Source organism: Oncorhynchus masou, chromosome 26, assembly GCF_036934945.1.
Source record: "Oncorhynchus masou masou isolate Uvic2021 chromosome 26, UVic_Omas_1.1, whole genome shotgun sequence".
Taxonomy (NCBI): domain Eukaryota; kingdom Metazoa; phylum Chordata; class Actinopteri; order Salmoniformes; family Salmonidae; genus Oncorhynchus; species Oncorhynchus masou.
In genome coordinates this window covers 1,104,514-1,131,448 of record NC_088237.1, presented here as the reverse complement: position 1 = coordinate 1,131,448, position 26,935 = coordinate 1,104,514, and the positions used below count along the sequence as shown (strand labels likewise).

The 26,935-nt window shown below is 47.8% G+C and overlaps 1 protein-coding gene across 1 annotated transcript; it reads right to left on the bottom strand.

Annotated features, from left to right (window-relative positions):
- Positions 1 to 850: 850 nt before the first annotated feature.
- On the bottom strand, positions 851 to 10,316 carry LOC135515135 (solute carrier organic anion transporter family member 1A5-like). The gene is made up of 6 exons (XM_064938947.1): positions 10,248 to 10,316; positions 6,541 to 6,595; positions 5,507 to 5,644; positions 5,071 to 5,203; positions 1,870 to 2,421; positions 851 to 964 (listed from the first exon to the last, which is right to left on the bottom strand). Exons 1-5 carry the CDS (start codon positions 10,314 to 10,316, stop codon positions 2,304 to 2,306), a joined length of 513 nt encoding a protein of 170 aa, XP_064795019.1. The 3' UTR covers positions 851 to 964; positions 1,870 to 2,303.
- Between the last annotated feature and the right edge of the window lie 16,619 nt (positions 10,317 to 26,935).

Genomic DNA, 26,935 nt, shown 5'->3' with positions numbered 1-26,935 from the left:
AGTTTAGGCATCAGTATGTCCATGTGGTTCTGAGCCATCACACGGAGAGAGGTCAAGCCCTCGATCTTCTTCTCGCTGCAATTCAGTGAAAGAAACGTAAGCATTTTACACAACATTTTCCAAAAATATTATGATGTTCATCAATTAGGACTCTGGTCTCTTAATTTCAGAAGTTTCTACGCTCTGTAGCTCATTGCCTAGCTCCATTGCTCTTGTCTACAGTGAATGCTTACCAGTCATCAGAGGCAGAGTGGAGCAGCTTGAAGGTCTTAGTCAGGGCCTGCTCTGGGTTGGACAGGGGCTGCAATCTGGCCTGGTTCTTTATTTGGCCCTTTGGCTCACTGGCTGCCATCTTGTCTATGGGTTGACAGCAGACATCTATCTCTCTATGAACTGTATGTATTTATTTATGTATTTACTCATTTCCATATCTGTTTGTAGCTTTTAACACTAGTTCATTATGATATCATTTTAAATTTAGCACATATATTTTTGGTGCTCACCCTGCTCAGAAGCAGGGTCCAATTAGCCTTGAGTAAAGGTTATCTAACTGTGAAACAGGCAAAGCAAGTGTGGAAAAATGTCTTAGCCCTGGGCTAAAGCCATTTGTGTCCCTTCCCTTCCTACTGTCTTTCTATCAATCTACCTAGCTTCATCTCCCTGTCTTATTTACAGAAGTGTGAGTACATGAGAGGGACTGACCTGAGCCGGTGGCAGCCGTTGGCAGGCTAAGGAACCTTATAGGCCGAGGCTGTATGCTCCTGAGCTTGGTATGAGGGGGAGCCCGCCTGGGTGGGCTGTCACGCAACTTGACCGGGGTCCCAACATCCAAGTAGTCACGGAGCTCCGCAGGGGTGTTCATATCCACTGAGCTCAGGCTTCCCAGAGAGCTGGTGGCTATTTCCCCCATGGACATGTCCGAGCTCAAACTTCTCCTGCCCATGACCTTCACCTCATGTACCACCTTTGGTGTAGACCAGAAAAGAATGCTCCCATCATAGAAATATATATAGAACTAGTATATACATAAACTGACACTCCTAGAGATCCTGTATTCTAGGATCATGCTGTTGTCAGGACCCGGTTACGAACCTGGGTCTCCGGAGTGAGAAACAGTCACTTAACCAACTGAGCCACGAATAGTCAGCAGAACCCAGAAGATGAGGCAGACACAACAGTACTTAAGACGGTGTATTTAATAAAGTAACAAAGGAGAAGTCCTTCAATACAAAAATGGAAAATCCAAAAGGTGGTAGGAATAGCACAAAAAAGCCTCAAGAGATACTCAAAAACAAAAACAGAATTCCACAAGAGCATCCACCGGAATCGACAAGAATACACAGAACACTAGGGCTGGGTGCTAACATACAAACACAGAGCACAGAACTGAGGGAAACTAAGGGTTTAAATACAATCAGGGAAAACGAGGCACAGGTGCAAATAATAATGGGGAACAAGGGAAAAAACATAAGGTCAAAAAGCACAATGGGGGCATCTAGTGACCAAAACCCGGAACAACCCTGGCCAAATCCTGACAGCTGTCAAAAAGAGAGTATCCTTTCTAACCTGTACACTGACTCGGTAAATATACCCCCTGTATTTAGCCTCGTTATTGTTATGTCATTGTGTTACTTTAATTATTATTATTTTTTACTTTAGTTTATTTGGTAAATATTTTATTTAACTCTTCTTGAACTGCACTGTTGGTTTCACGGTAAGGTCTACACTTGTTGTGTTCGGCACGTGACAAATAAAGTTTGATTTGATTTTAAGACATGGAATCACTTTCTGTTTTGGCAATTTATCAGTCGAAGTTTAATTCTGAACTGCAAATTTTCACATTTACAATAAATTTGAATTCCATCCTACCTTCCAGGCCTCCTCCTTCAGGTGAGCCTCGATGTCCCTCACCTCCTCCATCAGGTCAATGGGTCCGTTGTTGTCAGCACAGCGCTGGTCCGACTGGACTTTCAGGGCTTTGACTCCCCGCCTGCCCTTCTTCTTCTTGCCCCTCATGGAGGGAGCTCCAGTGGGAGGGACGGGAACAGGCCACACGCTACTGCTGCTGAATTACTGATTTACCTGGATGGACTCCAGAGAGTGAGATCTGGGTCGAACTTGGGCTCCGTCCACCCCCACCACGTTCTTCAGTGGGGCCAGAGCTATGTGTTCAAGCCTTAGTGGCAAAGGCCTTGGTGGAGCTTTCGGCCGAGGAATACACTGAATAGAGGGGACGAAGTGGTGCGCGAAGGTGCTGCCAACCCCGATGAGAGCAGTCCGGACATGATTCTCATGGATAGCACTTATCTTTCTTTGCTTTGCTTCCATGGCCTCTCTCTCAGCTCTCTGCATCTGCAGAAGTCTGGCATCACTGATGAAGCCACGATGGCCCTCTGGGATTGGGTAGCTCTCCTGATAGCCCTGGATCACAATGGTACAGTATGAAATTAATAGCAGAAGTGAAGTAGGCAAAATAGTTTCTACAGTGTGTCATAAAAAACTTTTAAGCTAAATATTTTATGGATGTAGGCCTACTGTATGTCTATGAAACCACAAAATAAACTGTGATATTTTTGGAAAAACGTTTGAAAAACTGATGAGCCTTACAAAACTTGAAAACTTGTCCTGGTCATCCTGTTGGTTTAAAGCCATGTTTTGCTTCCTCAAGTTTTCGATGACGCTGTTCATCTGTGAGTTCTCCTTCTGGAGTTTATCAAACTCACTTGATTTTCCCTCTCGATAAGCCATTGATGATAAATATTAACACTCTCAAAATAAGAACTTAACCTGTGAGACATCTATCATGAAATGAGTGGAAATGAAATGCTGCTTGTCAGATGGAACCAGCAATGATATCATGGCAAGGCTTCCGTTACATTGTGATGTCATAATGGGGTCTGTTGACAGTGCTGAGCACATCAGCACATGGTGAACATTAAAGAAAGCTTTTTGATTCCCATATGAAATCATAATGGTGAATTTGTAAATACTATATATATATATATATATAAACTCAGCAAAAAAATAAACGTCCCTTTTTTAGGACCCGTCTCTCAAAGATAATTTGTAAAAATCCAAGTAACTTCACAGATCTTCATTGTAAAGGGTTTAAACACTGTTTCCCACACACAATCCCTCCATCAGTGCTCAGACTTTCCGCAATAAGCTGAGAGGCTGAACTGAGGGCTTGTAGGCCTGTTGTAAGGCAGGTCCTCATTAGACATCACCGGCAACAGCGTCACCTATGGGCACAAACCCACCGTCGCTGGACCAGACAGGACTGAGAAAAAGTGCTCTTCACTGACGAGTCGCAGTTTTGTCTCACGTTCAACGTTTATCGTTGAAGGAATGTTACACCGAGGCCTGTACTCTGGAGTGGGATCGATTTGGAGGTGGAGCGTCCGTCATGGTCTGGCGCAGTGTGTCACAGCATCATCGGACTAAGCTTGTTGTCATTGCAGGCAGTCTCAACGCTGTGTATTACAGGGAAGACATCCTCCTCCCTCATGTGGTACCCTAACTGCAGGCTCATCCTGACATGACCCTCCAGCATGACAATGACACCTGCCATACTACTCGTTCTGTGCATGATTTCCTGCAAGACAGGAATATCAGTGTTCTGCCATGGTCAGTGAAGAGCCCGGATCTCAATCCCATTGAGCACATCTGGGACCTGTTGTCTGAGTACTTGCAGGTGCCTTGGTGGAAGAGTGGGTTGAATTGTCTGTGAGTATAACAGAACTGATATTACAGGCGCAACCCTGAGGAAAATCAAAACAGGAAGTGGCTTCTATTTTGAAAACTCCATGTTCCATAGCCCCCTTTGCTCCATTTAAAGGGATATCAACCAGATTCCTTTCCTATCGCTTCCTCAAGGTGTCAACAGTCTTCAGACATAGTTTCAGGCTTTTATTTTGAAAAATGAGCCAGAAAGATAACATTGGGGCAAGTGGTCACATGAGTTTTGCTCGTGCAACAGAGTTTGGACAGCTATTGCTTTTCCCCTCTCCTACTGTGAAAGACATTTGCGGTTGATATTTTATCGATTATATATTTTAAAAACAACCTGAGGATTGATTATAAAAAAACGTTTGACATGTTTCTGTGGATATGGAAACTATTTGGAATTTGTCTGCGTTGTCGTGACCCCTCTTTCCTGTGGATTTCTGAACATAACGCGACAAACAAACGGAGGTATTTGGATATAAAAATAACCGAGCTACTTGATGCTAAGTGTACTTAATGTTTTGTCGAGCGATCGATAAACTTACACAAACACTTGGATTTCTTTCGCTGTAAAGCATAATGTCACACCCTGACCTTACTATTCTTTGTTTTCTTTATTATTTTGATTAGGTCAGGGTGTGACATGGGTGATATGTGTGTGGTCTTATTCTAGGGTGTTTTTACTGTCTAGGTGTTTATGTTGGTCTATGGTTGCCTAGATTGGTTCTCAATTAGAGGCAGGTGTTTATCGTTGTCTCTGATTGCGAACCATATTTAGGCAGCCATCTGCTTTGGGTATTTTGTGGGTTATTGTCTATGTTATTTTGCACGTTAGCACATTGTTTATATAGCGGCCACGTTCGTCTTATTTATTTTGTTGTTTTTGTTTAAGTGTTCTTCGTGTTCTTCATTTAATAAAGAAGAATGTATTCTAACCACGCTGCGCTTTGGTCTTCTCCATACGACAATCATGACACATAATTTCAAAATCTGACAGGTGGATTAACAAAAGGCTAAGCTGTGTTATCCTATATTGCACTTGTGATTTCATGAATATAAATATTTTTAGTAATATTTATTGAATGTGGCGCTATGCTATTCAGCGGTTGTTGATGACACTTATCCCGTTAACGGGATTGCAGCCATAACAAGTTAATCCCTTCTCTTAACATGTATGGCCCCAAAACATAATCAAGCAGCTGACCAATTACGCAATACTTTAGTTCGAAGTTAACTGAGATTAATCAACAACTGGATGCATTTCTTTATTTCTAAAGTGAAACTATCCTCCACATTGGAGTATCTCTACAAGTACAAGTTAAACCAGTATTTCAGTTGTTTTACCATCCCATGAAGAAGTGTGGCAGGCCTGTGAGGAAGGATCCTACAGCCATGAGGAAACAGCCCATAGCAATGAGCCTGGGCCGGTGCAGCTTCGCCCCAAAATGGCTGACCACAGCCAGGAACAGCAGGTTACCTGCAAGAAACCACAACACTACAGTTGTCAGGAATCACAAATTATAAACACAGTTTTTTTCAACTAAAAATGGCATGTCAGTTTGGATACTAGCCTGCAACAACACAGCATCAAATAAAACAATGTTAGGGGTTTGACAGTAGAGTCATGGACAAAAGCCAGTCAATCAATTAATAGGAACAACTATAAAACTGAACAGTATTGAGAGCAGACTCTGAGCCACAAAAAAAATGGATCATACTGTAGTCTGTATCTGGTTTTTACCTCATGAATTCTCAAGAAACTCAATGTTATTGTTGATACCCATCTCAAAGCTGCCGTCTATGAGTCCGATGAGAGAGCTGGACAGGTCAAAGTGTTTCTCTGAGTGATGGCACTGTTCATGTAGGTCCCTGACAGAGCTTTGGTGAAGGAGGCGAACGACAGGGCCTCGATGAACTGCTGACAAACACAAGAGAGAGAACATTAGTGTGTGTTTGTCCGTGTGTATGTGCATGCGTGGATGCGTGTGCAGACAGAGTACATGTGTAGCTGAGGTGGCCTGCAATAGTAAAAAGAACGGACACAAGTTTAGTCTGCAAAGTTCTGCCACTTTCTTTATTCTGAAGAATGTTTTTTTTCTCTTGTTCAATTGTCTTTTTTATTGTTAGTACTTTGAAAATATTCACATCAAACAAGTGCACACTTGCACACAATTACACAACATAAATTCACTTTACCTAAAGCAGAATTCAAAAATGTTCCACAAATAACCCTGTCTTAGTGTATGGTTTCCCATGAAAACCACAATGTATTTCATATTCATACAATAGAAACACCTATATATGAAACCATAAATAACTGAATGTTTCTCTATATACCGCTACCTCTATAGAAAAGTGACAACATTACATTCAGCTTTAAGATAGTGGCACCTCCAGAAAATCCTCTCTCTCTCACTATATGCACTAAAAGTCCACCAGACTGAGCGTGCTCGGCCACTTTACCAGCTAGTGAGCACAATTTTACACAAAACAACCAATAACATCTAAAACCAACTCAGAAATCCCTAACGAATGGAATCTTGATAAAACATCTCCTAGACTAAATCCAGTACAAATAAGCTACTCAGTAAACATAGTCTCTGTGACTCTGTAATGTTGTTGTTTTTTTACCTCAGCTAGCATCAAGCTAACATATACTCACACTCAATGTAAATCACCTTCTTCTCTCACTCAATTCGACACAAAGCCAAAACAAAACCTTTCCTAACGTGATATTATCTGGACAAAGTTGTTAAATAGCATGTTATTACATATTGTGTATCTAGTTGAACATTTTGAAGTGCTGTTACGTACCTGTAATAGTAAAAGAACAGACACAGTTTACCTCTGTAAAGTTCTGGTCCTTATTCTGCAGAATGGTGAGCACTTGGCCAGAACTTGCTGTTTCTCCTGCTTACAACAGTGCAACAGCGCCATCTATTGGCCTGATGGACTGCTAACGCTAAAGTATGTAGAAAAAAAACATTTAGATCCTTTAAGACAAATATATAAACAAATGGGTGGGTATAAATAATAAATGGGTGTCTGTTTTTAGTGACTTTGTTTTCAACCCATTACACATGCACAATCATACATGTGCATTTTAAAGCATTATTAAGAACCTTGAGTGTGGAACTGCAGGGTGTTTGGTGGCCTGCTTGTCAGGGACACACAGCTCCTGTTGGCTGGTCAGCTTCACTCTGTCCTCTGCTGAATCACCCATCCTATCCAGTCAGATACGCAAAAACCACATGAATTTTACATGTGAACAAGGGAAGTGTTCCAAAAACATGTTTTCATATAATCTTATGTGAAGATAATGTGATAACATGTAAAACAATATGTGTGTCACGGCTGTTTGAGCGTGAACATGGGAAGTGTGGTGAGCGTGCATTAACTTTTAATGATCAAAATGACACCGATGAAACAATACACAATACAAAAACAAACCGTGAAGCTCAAAGGCAAAAGTGCCATAAAGAAAGTCAATTTCAAAAAAGGCACCGAAGTATGGTTCCCAATCAGAGACAACGATAGACAGCGGTCCCTGATTGAGATCCATACCCGGCCAAAACATAGAGATAGAAAATCAAAGAAACACAACACATAGAAATGCCCACCCCAACTCAACCCCTGACCAAACCAAAATAGAGACATAAAAAGGATCTCCAAGGTCAGGACGTGACAATATGATTACATTTAACTACATGTGAAAATGTGATAACGATGTGTTCCAAAACATGTTTTCACATGATTTCACATAAAATGTAAGTTGAAATCTTGTGATTTTCAACATGTGAAATCATGTAGTTTTTCTGTCAGGGCAGGAATATAAGATGCATTTTGATGTTATGTTTGATGTTACATGATCTTGAAAATGCTATGTTCTTGGAGGTTCTTCCACGTTTCTTTCCATGTATTTTCCATTTTACTTTCCCTCAATCCTTTTCACTTCCCTTGGCAAAACAAGCTCTGTCTCCATCAAGACTAATTCAGAGCCACCATGAATTGAAAGCAGCTTCAACAAATAGTTTTATAATGAAGAGTAGACCCAACTAAACACCCTGGATTCTATACACACACACACACACACACACACACACACACACACACACACACACACACACACACACACACACACACACACACACATTGAAAGCCAAAAGTCTCAAATTTGGACTTATCAGAACAAAGGACAGATTTCCACCAGTCTAACGGTCCATTGCTCGTGTTTCTTGGCCCAAGCAAGTCTCTTCTTATTATTGGTGTCCGTGCTTTAGTAGTGGTTTCAATGGAGCAATTCAACCATAAAGGCCTGATTCACGCAGTCTCCTCTTAACAGTGCATGGTTTGCGACTGCACTAGAATAAACTTTCAAAGTTCTTGAATATTTCCGTTTTGACTGACATTCTTGTCTTAAGTAACAATGGACTTGTTTCTCTTTGCTTATTTGAGCTGTTCTTGGCATAATATGGACTTGGTCTTTTGCCAAATAGTGCTATCTTCTGTAAACCATCCCTACCTTGTCACAACACAACTGATAGGCTCAAACACATTAAGAAGGAAAGAAATTCCACAAATTAACTTTTAAGAAGGTACACCTGTAAATGTAAATGCATTCCAGGTGACTTCCTCATGAAAAGGTTGGAGAGAATGCCAAAAGTGTGCAAAGCTGTCATCAAGGACAAGGATGGCTATAATCAGAATAGTTTCTCAGAGTAAATCTTTATTCTGGTTTAAACAAAGCAATCTGACCATACTCCAGTAAAATACACGCTACAGGGAATGCAAAGAAAATGGCTTCTGCAAAGCACATATACATTTTCCAAACAAAATCCACACATTGATTTCATTCTTCAGGTCTTTATTCAAACACAACCACACTTGGAATAAAATGCTCTTTCAGTGTCTTGTTGCAGGTTGTGCAATGTTCAAAAGTGTGTGACAGATAAGTATTAATGTGTGTGTATGTGTGGGGGGTCAAGTTTGGACGGTCGCAAATAGCCAAGATTGTATATTTCAGGACCATGGACAGCAGCGGTATTGGCAAAGCGATTTATGTCATTCAGCACCACATAACAGTAGACAGTGGCCATCTCATGTGAATTTGGCACTGGAGAAATCCCATGTAATGGGAAACGAGGCCTAGGAGGCAAAAAGACTGAAGAAGACTCCCACAGGAACTCTATGCTAAACTGTTCTGCCACATTCATTTCAAATGTTACATCTTTCGATTTGTAAATAATAGGGGGATACATCTGCAAATAATTGAAACTGACTTATCAAACTGCACGGTACAGCTTTAGTGTGTCTGTGCATCATACGTACAACTGTAAGCAATTCTGTTCTCAAATGTCTGTTTAATGTGAGAAACAAAATGAAAGACACCTGTTAAACTATTACAATGCGGACTGTCTTGCATTTTTACTATTACCAACAAGACAACGAAGTGATACGTGTCATGAAGAATTATAACGGATACTTTCCTAACACCAAAAGTTCCCACGCTGAGAGATATTGTTTACTCCACTATTGAGCATACAATCCAAGTCATACATTTATTGTCATTCATACTCTTTTTTTAACAGAATATCTTTTATAAAAGTGTTCCTTGTATCAATTCAGAGCTCGGAAATATTGGAATAATGTGCTTAAGAGGACACCCAAGGCGCACAACAGGTTAACACAACCACATTTTCAATTGACAATCATTGCTTTAAATGGTTGTGGTCAATAGATTTGTATAGGCATATATAAACAATGTATTTAACTTGTAAACCAAGGTTGGGCTAGTTGGTCTAAGCAACATGCACCTGGATAATCGCGTCATGAATGGGCTCCTACGTCCTCATATACACATTATGACATAATAAAGAGTTTAATCTTTCACGAAATAAAGACATAGAAGCTTACCCATTTATACAGGTTCTACACATTCCATTTCTCCATGGCAATAGAATGTAAACATTCTATTTTTGCGCCAAACATCACCTACAACTCAATTCTAAGTGCAGCATATTGGACGACTCCACAGTCATTGATCATTCGCGACTTTAAGCCATTCCTGTTATCTCTAGAGCATCCCGTATATCTATAGCGCTGCATTTCTTCCCCATCTTACCATGGATAGAGTTTGGTGCATTCCGGAGTTCACTTATGGGCCCACAAAGGTAATCTTAAGAGAAATTAATTTTAGCATACTGTAAATGCCTCTGCATAATGTGCATAACAAAGCATCATTATTTTCATTATCTTCAAAGGAATTCTGTAGAAGCAGCCTTTATTTTCAGACTCTGCAGGCCTCCTGGGAGGAAACATATTACAATAAACAGGTAAGATTCATCCCACAAAAACATAAACAACAGAAAGAGAGTTGTATTTCAAGACAGTTTAGAGAAGGTGGTCATAAGAGTTCTTAATATCACTTGCAAATTGTGAGGCATGAGCAGTTGTGAAATGTTGCGAGTGGCCCTTCTTAAAGCACATGATATGGTATTTCGTGGCACGGTCTCACACCTTACCTCATCTTGCAGAATAAGCTCATGGTCCACTATCTGCTGCTCCAGAGTCAAGGCCAGGTCCCGCCCCATGTCACCACAGAGCACATGAGCAGCTGGCTGGAGTCTCAGGGCAAAACATCCCTGAGGGAGAGGTGAGTACCACGTCAGCACTCACCTTCACTGCCATTCCCTGCCACCAGCAGCACTCCAGGAGGTGTGGGTAAAATAAACAACAGAAAAATCAGAAGCCAGGAAAGGTGAATTGCTCTGTGTTTTATTTGAAGGGGGTGGAAGGAAACCCTGGAGGAAGGAAACAACCTCGCTCGGCTGGTAAGAGAATGAGAGTTAGAGACATACTACAAGGTAGTGAGCTCTTTACTGGCCTTTCAATAACGAGTTAGCACAGCAGAATAGATCTGTTGTGAAATTACACTAATGGGACTTCCTGTTTCATACTGCAGGCCTGGGAAGTAAACACTTGCCTAAAAATGATGGACATAGAGCATGAGGCTTTCTGCAAGCTCCGCCGCTCCATGCACCCCACCTCGCCAGCTGACATGTGAGTTCCATGTACTGCCCTGCATATGACTTGATCCATTTATCTACACATCTGTAACTATGCAGAAACAGACTAAGACAGTGTTCTATGTGAGCACATTGCACATTGTTTAGCTTTGTCTTCTCCTTTTTGTTGATTTCAGCGATCCTAAGGTCCACAGCATCATGGAAAGAGCTGTGAGAAGAATTCTGGGCAAGCAGTTCAATGAGCCCCGTAGCAACCTGCTCAGCCCATCTCAGGTGGTGGTGGAGGTGGTGCCCAGGCTCCTCCTGGCCCTGTGGCTTCAGCCAGAGGAAGGCCATTCAGAGCACCCAATCCTAATAAGCGGGATGGCCGTGGGCATGGTGGCGGCCGTAGTGGAGAAGCTCTCCTGCATGTTAAAGGACCCTTCCCCTCACATACCTTTCTCCCGGGCTGCTGCTTTTGACTCTGTGCGGTCGATCCTCTGGAGAATCAGTCAGTCCTTCTCCATGGATGACCTGCAGAGCCCTTTTTATATGAGCTCTGTTTGTGCCTTTGTGGCGGACGAGGTGCAGAGCTGCTTCTGCAGCCACCCTACCAGTCCCCCCTGTCCTCGCGGTGGCCGTTTCCACCACACTACCAGCTGACATCCAAGCAGATGAGTAGCAATGACAGAGAGCGCTCTGACAGATGCCTGTTCCGATGACATCTTGGTGCCTTGTAGTAGTAGAGCTCATTAGGATTGTTGTTGTCGCCCATAACACTTCCCACCTAGAGGTCGTAGACATCACCCCTAACACAGAGGCAGATCTGGCTTCTTCCCACCTGAATGTTGTGGACATCACCCCTAACACAGAGGCAGACCTGGCTTCTTCCCACCTGAATGTTGTGGACATCACCCCTAACACAGAGGCAGACCTGGCTTCTTCCCACCTGAATGTTGTGGACATCAACTCTAACACAGAGGCAGACCTGGCTTCTTCCCACCTGGAGGTTGTGGACATCACCTCTAACACAGAGGCAGATCCGGCTTCTTCCCACCTGAATGTGGTGGACATCACCCCTAATACAGAGGCAGAGCCCATCTCTTCCCTCTTGGAGGTTGTGGACGTCACACCTGAAGAAAGGACTCTCACGATGGCCGTCTCCGCCACTCTGCCAGCTGACATCCAAGCAGGTGAGTAACACTTAGAGAGCACTCTGACAGGTACCGTTTGTCATGACATCTTAGTAGAACCTTTCAACTGGCCAGTGTTAAGAAGCTACGGTTTGCATTTGTTTACATTCTGTTCCTCTTTTTATCCATTTCCAGGGGATGTTGCTGTGGTCATCTCGGATGTCACCCCACACGTCACCAAGGACGTGACACTGGATGTTCCATGCAGAGCTAGGAAAGGGGCAGTCCGGCGATTATTTTGCAGGCTTTGGAGGGCAGTGTGCTGCTGCGCCTGCCACAAGGAAGAGGAGGAACAATATTAATTATTCATCAGACCTTCAGAAATGGGATTGAACCATAGACCATTCAATTATAATTGGACTCAATTCTGCTTTTCTTCTGTTTACTACTTAATTTCAGAACATTTCTAGAAACTTTCACTTTGCAAGTGTGGAGTAGGTTGTGTAAATAAGTGGGAAACATCCCAATTTTAATGCTTTTAATAATTTACTTGTACATTTAAAAACAAATGTATTATTTGACAACAAAAAAACAGAGGGCGCTCAACCAACGTTGAGTTGAGGTGCAACCAAAAATTTGAATCATCATAGAAAAGGAAAAAGCCCAACTCTTGCTCACTATTAAAAAACTGCATTGTTTTATTCAGGCAAGGTTAAAAGATTAACGTTTCGGCCTAGTCTCTGACGATATGCAAGTTGTGTTTGCCCAGGAAAAGGGTGACCCAGACTCACCCTGGTTCTTGAGGGTTGAAGACAGTGAAAAATGATCATTAAATAAATGGGACTTTTCAATTCTTGAATAAAAATCTTTAATGCACATGAATTTAAATACAATTGACTTGAGGATCAGAGCAGGCAGGCTGACTGGCTAGCCCTGAAGGCCCTCTGCCTCTACCTCTGTGCGGTTCATCTCAACCAAGAGGTTGTGTGGGTTGTCTTTCTCTCTGTGGGTGTGAATCACTATGACCTCTCCCTCTACCTGCCATTTGGCTGATCAGAAGCATTCTGCTCTTTCTTGCTCACATGAACAGGAGGAATGGCCTCTGGGGTAACCTGCTCCTCTATCTAACACCTCTTCCACCTCCTCTTTCTGGCTGAGGTCACTCGTTCTCTCACCCTGGGTGTTGGATAGTTCCTCCTATCAACCATACTGTATATTCCCACAAGAAGGAGCCCCGGCACAAGCCCACATGTGTTTTGGTCTAACTCTTCCTCATATTCCACTGATCAAAACTTTAGTTTTTATCAACCCACCAACCAACCAATCAGATGTCATATTTACCCGTTATAGGACAGGGTCAGACCAGCCACCTGAACGTTGTCACACTTAGTGCCAGACTGCAGAGGGAGGAGGAGGTAGGCCATGAAGGAGATGACGAAAGACATCTGGGATCCAGACACAATGCCAAGCTTATACCTCTTCATCAGTAGACCTCCCAGGAATATCCCCACTGCACCCACAGGCAGGTTCAACTCACCTGGAAAGTTATACTCACACATCTTTAGTGCTACCAGTGTGCTGGAGTTTCATTTCCACTCATGTTCAACAAACCTACATGGGAAGGAGAGAACAATTTTTTTTATTTAATGCCGTTCAATATCAGTACTGACAGGAGGGAACATTTCAGTTGGAGCATGTCCAGGTTTCTATGGCTTCGTTGAGACAGGCAGCCCAATTCAGTCATTTTTTTGAGTAATTGCTCATTTGACTAATCAGATTTGCTCTAAAAAAGAGCTGATGCGAAAATATCTAACGTGACAATTTCCCTTCATTATTCAACAGGCTAATGGGTCTCCAGTTGATAAAGAGTATCCTTATTAGGTTTGGGAATCAAAGTAATTACACCTTGTTTAAGGAAGCCGGTAACTCCCCATTTCCTATTGATTCGTGAAACATAGCAAGAATGAAAGGAATCAATTTATCATTGAATGCTTTATAAAACTTGCTTATTAACCCATCATGTACAGGTGACGTATTGTCTTTAAGGCTTTTAAAACAGTGTTTTATCTCAATTTCAGATAACTCATCATCACAAAAATCCCTGAAATCATTATCTATCTTCTTAGCAATGTTTGCAACACGTCATGCTCTATCAACTGAGCTACGAAGGAGAACGTCGACTTCACTAGAATGATGACAATACATTTTAACGGATCATAGAATTCCAAACTCATTTCTATGGCAACACAGTTGTCAATTTTGTAAACAATCATTTTCGAACGTGTGTTGCCAAGAGACATCTAACCGACGTTCTATGGAATGTTTTCTGTGTGAAAACAACAACTTCTGTTTGCTGCTGACAACAAACTTGTTTGATTTTTGAGACCTGAGAACAATCGACTGGAAAATTCCTGGGTGCTTTTCAAGACTGGCGGAGAGAGTGCGTGGATGTCGGCGGCCTACTGCATGGACAGGTTGTTCAAATTCATTTGTGGCTTGTTTTTCTTGTCTTTTTCTGTTTTGCAGGGTTCGTGATCGTCGACAGGTGGACAGCGACAGCGACTTCGAAGAGGGTATGTGGAGTTTACAACTCTTCTTTTACTACATTTAACAATGTCATTATAATTTGCGAAATGTTGTGTATTTCTGTCATTCAGACTTGGCAAAAATGCTTGTGCTAGAGATGTTGTAGCTAGCTAGCTTGCTAGCTAACATTAACTTTAGTAACTGTTGCTAAGAGATCGACTTTTGCTACCTAGCTAGCTAGTATTAGCAATTTTGCTACGTTTGATGTCCTAACAATAGTTTATTTTATATTCCAATGTTCCTCATTTTAGAAACAACTGTCCTGGATGAGGTCCAGTTGGATGTGCCATTGAATGATGTGCCAGATGTTCCACAGCTGCCAGTCCTCCTTGATGTCCAGAATGCTGCTATCATCCTTGAGGATGTGCCAGATGTGCAGACTATCCTTGAGGTACAATTTTCTTTTTTTTTCTTTTTTTTTTTTTTTACAATTTTTATGTTTGAAAAATATCCCAGATATTCAAGTTGTGTCTCTTTAACATGAAACAAATCTCTTGTCTGCTCTCTGCTTTAGGAGACCACTGGCAATTGGCAGTTGATTCCGATTAGGTTCAGCCCCCAGTACTGTGGGCCTGTTGTGATCAGGGTAAGAGACCCCCCCCCACACACACACACACACAGTCACACACGGTTACATCACGGTTACAATGTTTACTGTTTCCAACATGAATGTATTGTAATGTGCAGAACAATGCAGGTCCGGTGGTTAAAGCTTGGAGAACTTTCCAGTTCATCAGCCCCATCATCACCTACATGCGTGGGGGATCCCAGGTATGTGTCTTTGTAACTACCTAATCCTAATCTACATTGTCAGTCATTTGATCTTGAGACTCAACTGGTGTGGGCCTTCTCCAAGGAGACAGCCAGGCTTAGTCCAGAGGGCATCCCCTACTGTGCCACCAATGTGCAGTCCATCACTTGGATCCAGGTAAGATGTAAATACTACTGAAATAGTATTCAATTTTTCTTCACTTATTCCATTTGGCCTTAACATTTATTCTCTCTCTGTCAGCGTGTGGCTGGCAAGGTGACCCACTATGCATCTCACCTCCGCCACGAGACGTCTCTGGACGTGACGCTTGGCTGCTACCAGGTAAATAAACGATTTCCTATGTATAAACATTATTGGGCATTTTTGCATTAGATTTGGTGTGTTTCCTAATAACGTGTTTGTGGTAAACAGGTGTGTTGTGTGTGTTTTGAGCAGCAGACTGATGTTTCAGTGGTGTACGCTTCTCTCCACATGGGGCTGGACGGGCTTCTCTCCTCTTCAGCGTGGTTGGAGGCTGCCTCCTTCTCTACGCTCACTACTCAGCAGTTCACTGACCCAGAGCCTGAGGGCCACAACTGCTATGAGGTCAGACGTTGCACACACATACTATTGACTAGGAGCATTAAGATCCTTCCATTGACCGATTGTTTTATGTCATTGCATTGGTCATTGATTTTGAATGCTTGTTTTGTCGTAGGGCTGGGAGGAGGACCTGCTGCCTGAGGAGAGGGAGGTTCCTCTGCTAAAGTGAGTTCCTCTAAATGTCTGTGTCGTCTGGGCTTGTCAGATGCTGAAGGATAGTGCTCATAATGCTGTTATCCCCCATTGACTCTAATGGTTGACGTGCTCCATTCCCTCCCTTTTCACAGCCTCTACCTTACCACCAAGAGAGTGGAGGACATCGCCCTGAGGCTCGTCTCCCTGCGCAGGGAGCCAGGTTTTTCATAGGTGGACCTTAAGTAACGCCTACCATCTCGTGCGCATCAGGGAGGGGGACACGGGTCCCTTTGCGCCCCATGGCCTTCACTGTGAGTGGACCCACTTTTCTTTTTCTCTCTGTGACTTCTTGTTCTGTCTCCTAGAGGAAGATATCTCACCCTAACTCTTCCCTAGACCCTGCTTGGTTCCACCCTGAGCAGGAACCATCTGTTTGTGGAGGTAAAGGTCCTCCTGGTCACCCTGGTTCAGGCCAACCACATGGTAACTCACTAACTCATTCTCTTTCAAGGGAAAGAGAGCGTCCCTGAGGGGAAATGAGTTCTGTTCACTAAGATGCTCTTTTCTTTGTCATAGGACGAGGCCAAGTTCATCCGTACCTATAACGACTTTGTGGACTACCTGATTGACCCCTCCAAGTGGAATGAGATTGAGAGGGAGCTGGCTGAGGCAAAGGTGAGTTCATTAACTCTTTCAAGTCTCACTGAGTTCTTCCACATGCATGTCTTTTATAAATCAAGAGTAGCTGATCTTTATGAAATCATTCCTATTTTCTCCAAATGTGTTTTCTTGTCCTAGATCCATCATGTGAACATGATAGATGTCCTCTTTGAGCTGGTGCTGTTTGGGATGATGACAGCTCAGAAGTCCCTGATGGTGGTAAGTAGCATCTCACTGGTACATGTTTTGATCTCTCTCTATTAGCAGTTTCACTTAAATTCCTCTTCTCTTCTCTTCTCTCCTCTTTTCTCCTCCTTTGTTTCCCTTAGCACCCTGGTGGGTTCGTGGAGCGTCTGTACGCTCTCCTGTACTCCTTCCTGCTCACTGCTGCCAACATGGAGCCAGAGGCTGACAGATACCTGCTGCTGCTCAATGTAAGAGTCAAGAGGTTACTTCCTGTTTACTTCCATATTCTTAGTGTACTTCCTTTTGACTTCCTTAATCATGGTTAATCAGGTTTCAATGCCATTTTAGGGGGAGTATTTCTAATTGTCTCTCTCCTCTTGATAAGCTAGTAAACTCAGAGCCATTTTCTATGTGTTGTGTTCTCTTCAGAGCAGGCTGATGGCTCTGCTAGATTACATGTTTGGCCAGCAGCTGGCCTGGTATTTTAACCCAGAGTCGCTGGTCACTGAGCTCTCCAGCCTCCTGGAGTACCACTTGGAGAACCTCATGGCCAGCATGTAGTCCTACTGCAGGGACCATACTCCTTTCTCCTTCTCTCTCTCTCTCTTTTGAAGGAATTGAGGACTCAAAGTGCTTTGTTGAACCCTGATTAGTTAACACCCATTAATTTAATGTATTCTCTTGTTTTCTCTCCCCACAGGATTCTTGTGACACTTTGCCACCCAACAGGGATCTAGACACCAATGCACTACATTACTTTGCACTGAATTTGACATTTTTAAAATAAAATAAGTTGTAGTTCAAAAACATTTATGTTTCCGTCTTTTCATCTATTTGGTTTTATGACCATTTCCTCTTTGTAATGGTTTTCTTGTGGGGAAAGAGAGGCGGACCAAAATGCAGCGTGGTTAGTTTTGTGCATCTTTAATAAAGATGAAAGTACGACAATCTACAAAACAAGAAACGTGCAAAAACCAAAACAGTCCTATCTGGTGCCACAAACACAAAGACAGGAACAATCACCCACAAAACCCAACACAAAACAGGCTACCTAAATATGGTTCCCAATCAGAGACAATGACTAACACCTGCCTCTGATTGAGAACCATATCAGGCCTAACATAGAAATGGACAAACCAGACACACAACATAGAATGCCCACCCAGCTCACGTCCTGACCAACACTAAAACAAGGAAAACACACACGAACGATGGTCAGAACGTGACAGTACCCCCCCCTCAAGGTGCGGACTCCGAACGCACAACCTAAACCTATAGGGGAGGGTCTGGGTGGGCATCTGTCCGCGGTGGCGGCTATGGCGCTGGACGTGGACCCCACTCCATAATTGTCTTAGTCCCCCTCCTTAGCGTCCCTTGTGTGGCGACCCTCGCCGCTAACCTTGGCCTAGGAACCCTAACAACGGGCCACACTGGACTGAGGGGCAGCTCGGGACTGAGGAAGCTCAGGACTGAGAAGAAGCTCAGGACTGAGAGGAAGCTCAGGACTGAGAGGAAGCTCAGGCAGGTTGATGAATCGAGCAGATTCTGGCTGGCTGGTGGTTCTGGCAGATCCTGGCTGACTGGCTGACTGCCGGTTCCGGCAGATCCTGGCTGACTGGCGGATCCTGGTTGACTGGCGGATCCAGGCTGACTGGCGGATCTGGAAGATCCTGGCTGACTGGCGGATCCTGGCTGACTGGCGGATCCTGGCTGACTGGCAGTTCTGGCAGATCCTGGCTGAATGGCGGATCCTGGCTGACTGGCAGTTCTGGCGGATCCTGGCTGAATGGCGGATCCTGGCTGACTGGCGGATCTGGAAGATCCTGGCAGACTGGCAGTTCTGGCAGATCCTGGCTGAATGGCGGATCCTGGCTGAATGGCAGACCCTGGCTGAATGGCAGACCCTGGCTGACTGGCAGTTCTGGCAGATCCTGGCTAAATGGCAGATCCTGGCTGAATGCCAGATCCTGGCTGACTGGCGGATCCTGGCTGACTGGCAGATCCTGGCTGAATGGCGGATCCTGGCTGAATGGCGGATTCTGGCTGAATGGTAGTTCTGGCGGATCCTGGCTGAATGGCAGATCCTGGCTGACTGGCAGTTCTGGCAGATCCTGGCTGAATGGCGGATCCTGGCTGAATGGTAGTTCTGGCGGACCCTGGCTGAATCGCGGATCCTGGCTGACTGGCAGTTCTGGCAGATCCTGGCTAAATGGCGGATCCTGGTTGACTGGCGGCGCTGGGCAGACTGGCGCCACTGACGGCGCTGGGCAGACTGGCGACGCTGGGCAGACTGGCGGCGCTGGGCAGACTGGCGGCACTGACGGCGCTGGGCAGACTGGCGGCGCTGACGGCGCTGGGCAGACTGGCGGCGCTGACGGCGCTGGGCAGACTGGCGGCGCTGACGGCGCTGGGCAGACTGGCGGCGTTGGGCAGACTGGCGGCACTGACGGCGCTGGGCAGACTGGCAGCGCTGACGGCGCTGGGCAGACTGGCGGTGCTGACGGCGCTGGGCAGACTGGCGGCGCTGGGCAGACTGGCGGCGCTGGGCAGACTGGCGGCACTGACGGCGCTGGGCAGACTGACGGCGCTGGGCAGACTGGCGGCGCTGGGCAGACTGGCGGCGCTGACGGCGCTGGGCAGACTGGCGGCGCTGACGGCGCTGGGCAGACTGGCGGCGCTGGGCAGACTGGCGGCCCTGGGCAGACTGGCGGCGCTGGGCAGACTGGCGGCGCTGGGCAGACTGGCGGCCCTGGGCAGACTGGCGGCGCTGGGCAGACTGACGGCGCTGGCGGCGCTGGGCAGACTGGCGGCGCTGGGCAGACTGGCGGCGCTGGGCAGACTGGTGGCACTGGGCAGACTGGCGGCGCTGGGCAGACTGGCGGCGCTGACGGCGCTGGGCAGACTGGCGGCGCTGGGCAGACTGGCGGCCCTGGGCAGACTGGCGGCGCTGGGCAGACTGGCGGCGCTGGGCAGACTGGCGGCCCTGGGCAGACTGGCGGCGCTGGGCAGACTGACGGCGCTGGCGGCGCTGGGCAGACTGGCGGCGCTGGCAGACTGGCGGCGCTGGGCAGACTGGTGGCACTGGGCAGACTGGCGGCGCTGGGCAGACTGGCGGCACTGACGGCGCTGGGCAGACTGGTGGCGCTGGGCAGACTGGTGGCGCTGGGCAGACTGGTGGCGCTGGGCAGACTGGCGGCGCTGGGCAGACTGGCGGCACTGGCGGCGCTGGGCAGACTGGCGGCGCTGACGGCGCTGGGCAGATTGGCGGCGCTGGGCAGACTGGTGGCCCTGGGCAGACTGGCGGCACTGGGTAGACTGGCGGCACTGGGCAGACTGGCGCCACTGACGGCGCTGGGCAGACTGGCGACGCTGGGCAGACTGGCGGCGCTGGGCAGACTGGCGGCACTGACGGCGCTGGGCAGACTGGCGGCGCTGACGGCGCTGGGCAGACTGGCGGCGCTGACGGCGCTGGGCAGACTGGCGGCGCTGACGGCGCTGGGCAGACTGGCGGCGTTGGGCAGACTGGCGGCCCTGGGCAGACTGGCGGCGCTGGGCAGACTGGCGGCGCTGGGCAGACTGGCGGCCCTGGGCAGACTGGCGGCGCTGGGCAGACTGACGGCGCTGGCGGCGCTGGGCAGACTGGCGGCGCTGGGCAGACTGGCGGCGCTGGGCAGACTGGTGGCACTGGGCAGACTGGCGGCGCTGGGCAGACTGGCGGCGCTGACGGGCAGACTGGCGGCGCTGGGCAGACTGGCGGCGCTGGGCAGACTGGCGGCGCTGGGCAGACTGGTGGCACTGGGCAGACTGGCGGCGCTGGGCAGACTGGCGGCACTGACGGCGCTGGCCAGACTGGTGGCGCTGGGCAGACTGGTGGCGCTGGGCAGACTGGTGGCGCTGGGCAGACTGGCGGCGCTGGGCAGACTGGCGGCACTGGCGGCGCTGGGCAGACTGGCGGCGCTGACGGCGCTGGGCAGATTGGCGGCGCTGGGCAGACTGGTGGCCCTGGGCAGACTGGCGGCACTGGGTAGACTGGCGGCACTGGGCAGACTGGCGCCACTGACGGCGCTGGGCAGACTGGCGACGCTGGGCAGACTGGCGGCGCTGGGCAGACTGGCGGCACTGACGGCGCTGGGCAGACTGGCGGCGCTGACGGCGCTGGGCAGACTGGCGGCGCTGACGGCGCTGGGCAGACTGGCGGCGCTGACGGCGCTGGGCAGACTGGCGGCGTTGGGCAGACTGGCGGCACTGACGGCGCTGGGCAGACTGGCAGCGCTGACGGCGCTGGGCAGACTGGCGGTGCTGACGGCGCTGGGCAGACTGGCGGCGCTGGGAAGACTGGCGGCGCTGGGCAGACTGGCGGCACTGACGGCGCTGGGCAGACTGGCGGCGCTGACGGCGCTGGGCAGACTGGCAGCGCTGGGCAGACTGGCGGCGCTGGGCAGACTGGCGGCGCTGACGGCGCTGGGCAGACTGGCGGCGCTGACGGCGCTGGGCAGACTGGCGGCGCTGGGCAGACTGGCGGCCCTGGGCAGACTGGCGGCGCTGGGCAGACTGGCAGCGCTGGGCAGACTGGCGGCCCTGGGCAGACTGGCGGCGCTGGGCAGACTGACGGCGCTGGCGGCGCTGGGCAGACTGGCGGCGCTGGGCAGACTGGCGGCGCTGGGCAGACTGGTGGCACTGGGCAGACTGGCGGCGCTGGGCAGACTGGCGGCACTGACGGCGCTGGGCAGACTGGTGGCGCTGGGCAGACTGGTGGCGCTGGGCAGACTGGCGGCGCTGGGCAGACTGGCGGCGCTGGGCAGACTGGCGGCACCGGCGGCGCTGGGCAGACTGGCGGCGCTGACGGCGCTGGGCAGATTGGCGGCGCTGACGGCGCTGGGCAGACTGGCGGCGCTGGGCAGACTGGTGGCCCTGGGCAGACTGGCGGCACTGGGTAGACTGGCGGCACTGGGCAGACTGGCGGCGCTGGACAGACGGGTAGCTCAGGCGGCGCTGGGCAGATGGGTAGCTCAGGCAGTGCTGAACAGAGAAGTTCTGGCGCCTCTGGACTGAGGGGCTCTGGCGCCTCTGGACTGAGGGGCGGAAACTCTGGTAGCGCCGGACAGGCGGGAGCACCTGTGTTGATGGAACGGAGAGACAGCCTGGTGCGGGGTGCCGGCACTGGTGGTACCGGGCTGGGGACACACACCTGAGGGCGAATGCCTTGCATACTACGCCAAAGCAACTCCTCTCTTTCTTCACACTCCCCCAATTCTATTAACACCTCCTCGAGTGTCTCCTCATCTCCCATCTGTTCACTCTCCTCCATTCTGTCCAATAACTCCTCGACCCTCTCAGACTCAGCCCTCAGCTTCGCCGATAGCTCCGACAACATCAAATCAAATCAAATTTTATTTGTCACATACACATGGTTAGCAGATGTTAATGCGAGTGTAGCGAAATGCTTGTGCTTCTAGTTCCGACAATGCAGTAATATCCAACAAGTAATCTAACTAACAATTCCTAATCTACTGTCTTATACACAGTGTAAGGGGATAAAGAATATGTACATAAGGATATATGAATGAGTGATGGTACAGAGCAGCATAGGCAAGATACAGTAGATGGTATCGAGTACAGTATATACATGTGAGATGAGTATGTAAACAAAGTGGCATAGTTAAAGTGGCTAGTGATACATGTATTACATAAGGATGCAGTCGATGATATAGAGTACAGTATATACGTATGCATATGAGATGAATAATGTAGGGTAAGTAACATTATATAAGGTAGCATTGTTTAAAGTGGCTAGTGATATATTTACATAATTTCCCATCAATTCCCATTATTAAAGTGGCTGGAGTTGAGTCAGTGTCAGTGTGTAGGCAGCAGCCACTCAATGTTAGTGGTGGCTGTTTAACAGTCTGATGGCCTTGAGATAGAAGCTGTTTTTCAGTCTCTCGGTCCCAGCTTTGATGCACCTGTACTGACCTCGCCTTCTGGATGATAGCGGGGTGAACAGGCAGTGGCTCGGGTGGTAGATGTCCTTGATGATCTTTATGGCCTTCCTGTAACATCGGGTGGTGTAGGTGTCCTGGAGGGCAGGTAGTTTGCCCCCGATGATGCGTTGTGCAGACCTCACTACCCTCTGGAGAGCCTTATGGTTGAGGGCGGAGCAGTTGCCGTACCAGGCGGTGATACAGCCCGCCAGGATGCTCTCGATTGTGCATCTGTAGAAGTTTGTGAGTGCTTTTGGTGACAAGCCGAATTTCTTCAGCCTCCTGAGGTTGAAGAGGCGCTGCTGCGCCTTCTTCACAATGCTGTCTGTGTGAGTGGACCAATTCAGTTTGTCTGTAATGTGTATGCCGAGGAACTTAAAACTTGCTACTCTCTCCACTACTGTTCCATCGATGTGGATAGGGGGGTGTTCCCTCTGCTGTTTCCTGAAGTCCACAATCATCTCCTTAGTTTTGTTGACGTTGAGTGTGAGGTTATTTTCCTGACACCACACTCCGAGGGCCCTCACCTCCTCCCTGTAGGCCGTCTCGTCGTTGTTGGTAATCAAGCCTACCACTGTTGTGTCGTCCGCAAACTTGATGATTGAGTTGGAGGCGTGCATGGCCACGCAGTCGTGGGTGAACAGGGAGTACAGGAGAGGGCTCAGAACGCACCCTTGTGGGTCCCCAGTGTTGAGGATCAGCGGGGAGGAGATGTTGTTACCTACCCTCACCACCTGGGGGCGGCCCGTCAGGAAGTCCAGTACCCAGTTGCACAGGGCGGGGTCGAGACCCAGGGTCTCGAGCTTGATGACGAGCTTGGAGGGTACTATGGTGTTGAATGCCGAGCTGTAGTCGATGAACAGCATTCTCACATAGGTATTCCTCTTGTCCAGATGGTTTAGGGCAGTGTGCAGTGTGGTTGAGATTGCATCGTCTGTGGACCTATTTGAGCGGTAAGCAAATTGGAGTGGGTCTAGGGTGTCAGGTAGGGTGGAGGTGATATGGTCCTTGACTAGTCTCTCAAAGCACTTCATGATGACAGAAGTGAGTGCTACGGGGCGGTAGTCGTTTAGCTCAGTTACCTTAGCTTTCTTGGGAACAGGAACGATGGTGGCCCTCTTGAAGCATGTGGGAACAGCAGACTAGTATAGGGATTGATTGAATATGTACGTAAACACACCAGCCAGCTGGTCTGCGCATGCTCTGAGGGCGCGGCTGGGGATGCTGTCTGGGCCTGCAGCCTTGCGAGGGTTAACACGTTTATATGTTTTACTCACCTCGGCTGCAGTGAAGGAGAGACCGCATTTTTCCGTTGCAGGCAGTGTCAGTGGCACTGTATAAAAAAGTTATTTAGTCTGCCTGGGAGCAAGACATCTTGGTCCGTGACTGGGCTGGATTTCTTCCTGTAGTCCATGATTGACTGTAGACCCTGCCACATGCCTCTTGTGTCTGAGCCGTTGAATTGGGATTCTACTTTGTCTCTGTACTGACGCTTAGCTTGTTTGATAGCCTTACGGAGGGAATAGCTGCATTGTTTGTATTCAGTCATGTTACCAGACCTTGCCCTGATTGAAAGCAGTGGTTCGCGCTTTCAGTTTCACACGAATGCTGCCATCAATCCAAGGTTTCTGGTTAGGGAATGTTTTAATCGTTGCTATGGGAACGACATCTTCAACGCACATTCTAATGAACTCGCACACCGAATCAGCGTATTCGTCAATGTTGTTATTTGACGCAATACAAAACATGTCCCAGTCCACGTGATGGAAGCAGTCTTGGAGTGTGGAGTCAGCTTGGTCGGACCAGCGTTGGACAGACCTCAGCGTGGGAGCTTCTTTTTTAGCTTTTGTCTGTAGGCAGGTATCAGCAAAATGGAGTCGTGGTCAGCTTTTCCGAAAGGGGGCGGGGCAGGGCCTTATATGCGTCGCGGAAGTTAGAGTAACAGTGATCCAAGGTTTTTCCGCCCCTGGTTGCGCAATCGATATGCTGATAAAATTTAGGGAGTCTTGTTTTCAGATTAGCCTTGTTAAAATCCCCAACAACGATGAATGCAGCCTCCGGATAAATGGTTTCCAGTTTGCAAAGAGTTAAATAAAGTTCGTTCAGAGCCATCGATGTGTCTGCTTGGGGAGGGATATGTACGGCTGTGATTATAATTGAAGAGAATTCTCTTGGTAGGTAATGCGGTCTACATTTGATTGTGAGGAATTCTAAATCAGGTGAACAGAAGGATTTGAGTTCCTGTATGTTTCTTTCATCGCACCATGCCTCGTTAGCCATAAGGCATACACCCCCACCCCTCTTCTTACCAGAAAGGTGTTTGTTTCTGTCGGCGCGATGCGTGGAGAAACCCATTGGCTGCACCGCATCGGATAGCGTCTCTCCAGTGAGCCATGTTTCCGTGAAGCACAGAACGTTACAGTCTCTGATGTCCGTCTGGAATGCTACCCTTGCTCGGATTTCATCAACCTTATTGTCAAGAGACTGGAAATTGGCAAGAAGAATGCTAGGAAGTGGGGCACGATGTGCCCCTCTCCATAGTCTGACCAGAAGACCGCTACGTTTCCCTCTTTTTCGGAGTCGTTTTTTGGGGTCGCTGCATGCGATCCATTCCGTTGTCCTGTTTGTAAGGCAGAACACAGGATCCGCGTCGCGAAAAACATATTCTTGGTCGTACTGATGGTGAGTTGACGCTGATCTTATATACAGTAGTTCTTCTCGGCTGTATGTAATGAAACCTAAGATGACCTGGGGTACTAATGTAAGAAATAACACGTAAAAAAAAAAAAAAACTGCATAGTTTCCTAGGAACGCGAAGTGAGGCGGCCATCTCTGTCGGCTCCTTACGGTTAACAGGGGGAGTTGGCTCAGGTCTGGCTCCTGCCTCTGCCACACTCTCTCTGTGCCACCCCCAAGAAATTTTTGGGGGTGCCTCTCAGGCTTCCAGCCGCTCTGCCGTGCTAGCTCCTCATAATGCCGCCTCTCTGCTTTCGCTGCCTCCAGCTCGGCTTTGGGGCGGCAATATTCCCCTGGCTCTGCCCAGGGTCCTTTCCCGTCAAGGATCTCCTCCCAAGTCCATTCCTCCAAATAGTGCAGCCTCTCCCACTGCTGCTGCTGCTGCTGTTGCTCCTGCTGCTGCTGCTTCTCCTGCTGCTGCTTCTGCTGATGCCTCTGTTGCTTCTCCTGCTGCTGCTGCTGTTGCTCCTGCTGCACCTGTCGCTTCTCCTGCTGCCTCTGTTTACCACGCCGCTTGGTCCTTGGTTGGTGGGTGATTCTGTAATGGTTTTCTTGTGGGGAAAGAGAGGCGGACCAAAATGCAGCGTGGTTAGTTTTGTGCATCTTTAATAAAGATGAAAGTACGACAATTTACAAAACAAGAAACGTGCAAAAACCAAAACAGTCCTATCTGGTGCCACAAACACAAAGACAGGAACAATCACCCACAAAACCCAACACAAAACAGGCTACCTAAATATGGTTCCCAATCAGAGACAATGACTAACACCTGAATCTGATTGAGAACCATATCAGGCCTAACATAGAAATGGACAAGCCAGACACACAACATAGAATGCCCACCCAGCTCACGTCCTGACCAACACTAAGACAAGGAAAACACACACGAACGATGGTCAGAACGTGACACTCTTCCTAGAGCTGTAATGCTAATATTAGATTATTACATGAACAATGATGCTTAATTATCTGCATATGGAAATAAAAAACAACGTTTAGTTGATTTACAGATACTACAGGCCCGCACTTTATATAGTTTTGTACTGTGGTTTGTGATACTGTACTATTTAAAAATATGTAGGACTACATACACTGAGTGCACAATAGATTAGGAACATCTTCCTAATATTGAGTTGCACACTCTTTTCCCCTCAGAACAGCCTCATTTCGTCTGGGCATGGACTCTACAAGCTGCCCTAAGCGTTCCACAAGAATGCTGGCCCATGATGTGTCAAGTTGGCTGCACGTCCTTTGGGTGGTGGACCATTCTTGAGACACATGGGAAACGGTTGAGCATGAAAAAAACAGCAGTGTTGCAGTTCTTGACACACTTAACCCGGTGCGCCTGGCACCGAATACCATAGCCCGTTCAAAGGCAATTAACTCAGTTGTCTTGCCGAATCACCCTCTGAATGACACACAATCCATGTCTCA

Excerpts from the sequence above, each read along its gene's own strand:
- LOC135515135 (XM_064938947.1), bottom strand. The coding sequence starts at position 10,316 with ATGGGGCGGGACCTGGCCTTGACTCTGGAGCAGCAGATAGTGGACCAT. Across the intron at positions 5,204-5,506 it reads AGACGGCAGCTTTGAGATGG|GTAACCTGCTGTTCCTGGCT; the intron begins GTATCAACAATA and ends GGTTTCTTGCAG. Across the intron at positions 2,422-5,070 it reads CCACACTTCTTCATGGGATG|GGCTATCAGGAGAGCTACCC; the intron begins GTAAAACAACTG and ends ATTGTGATCCAG.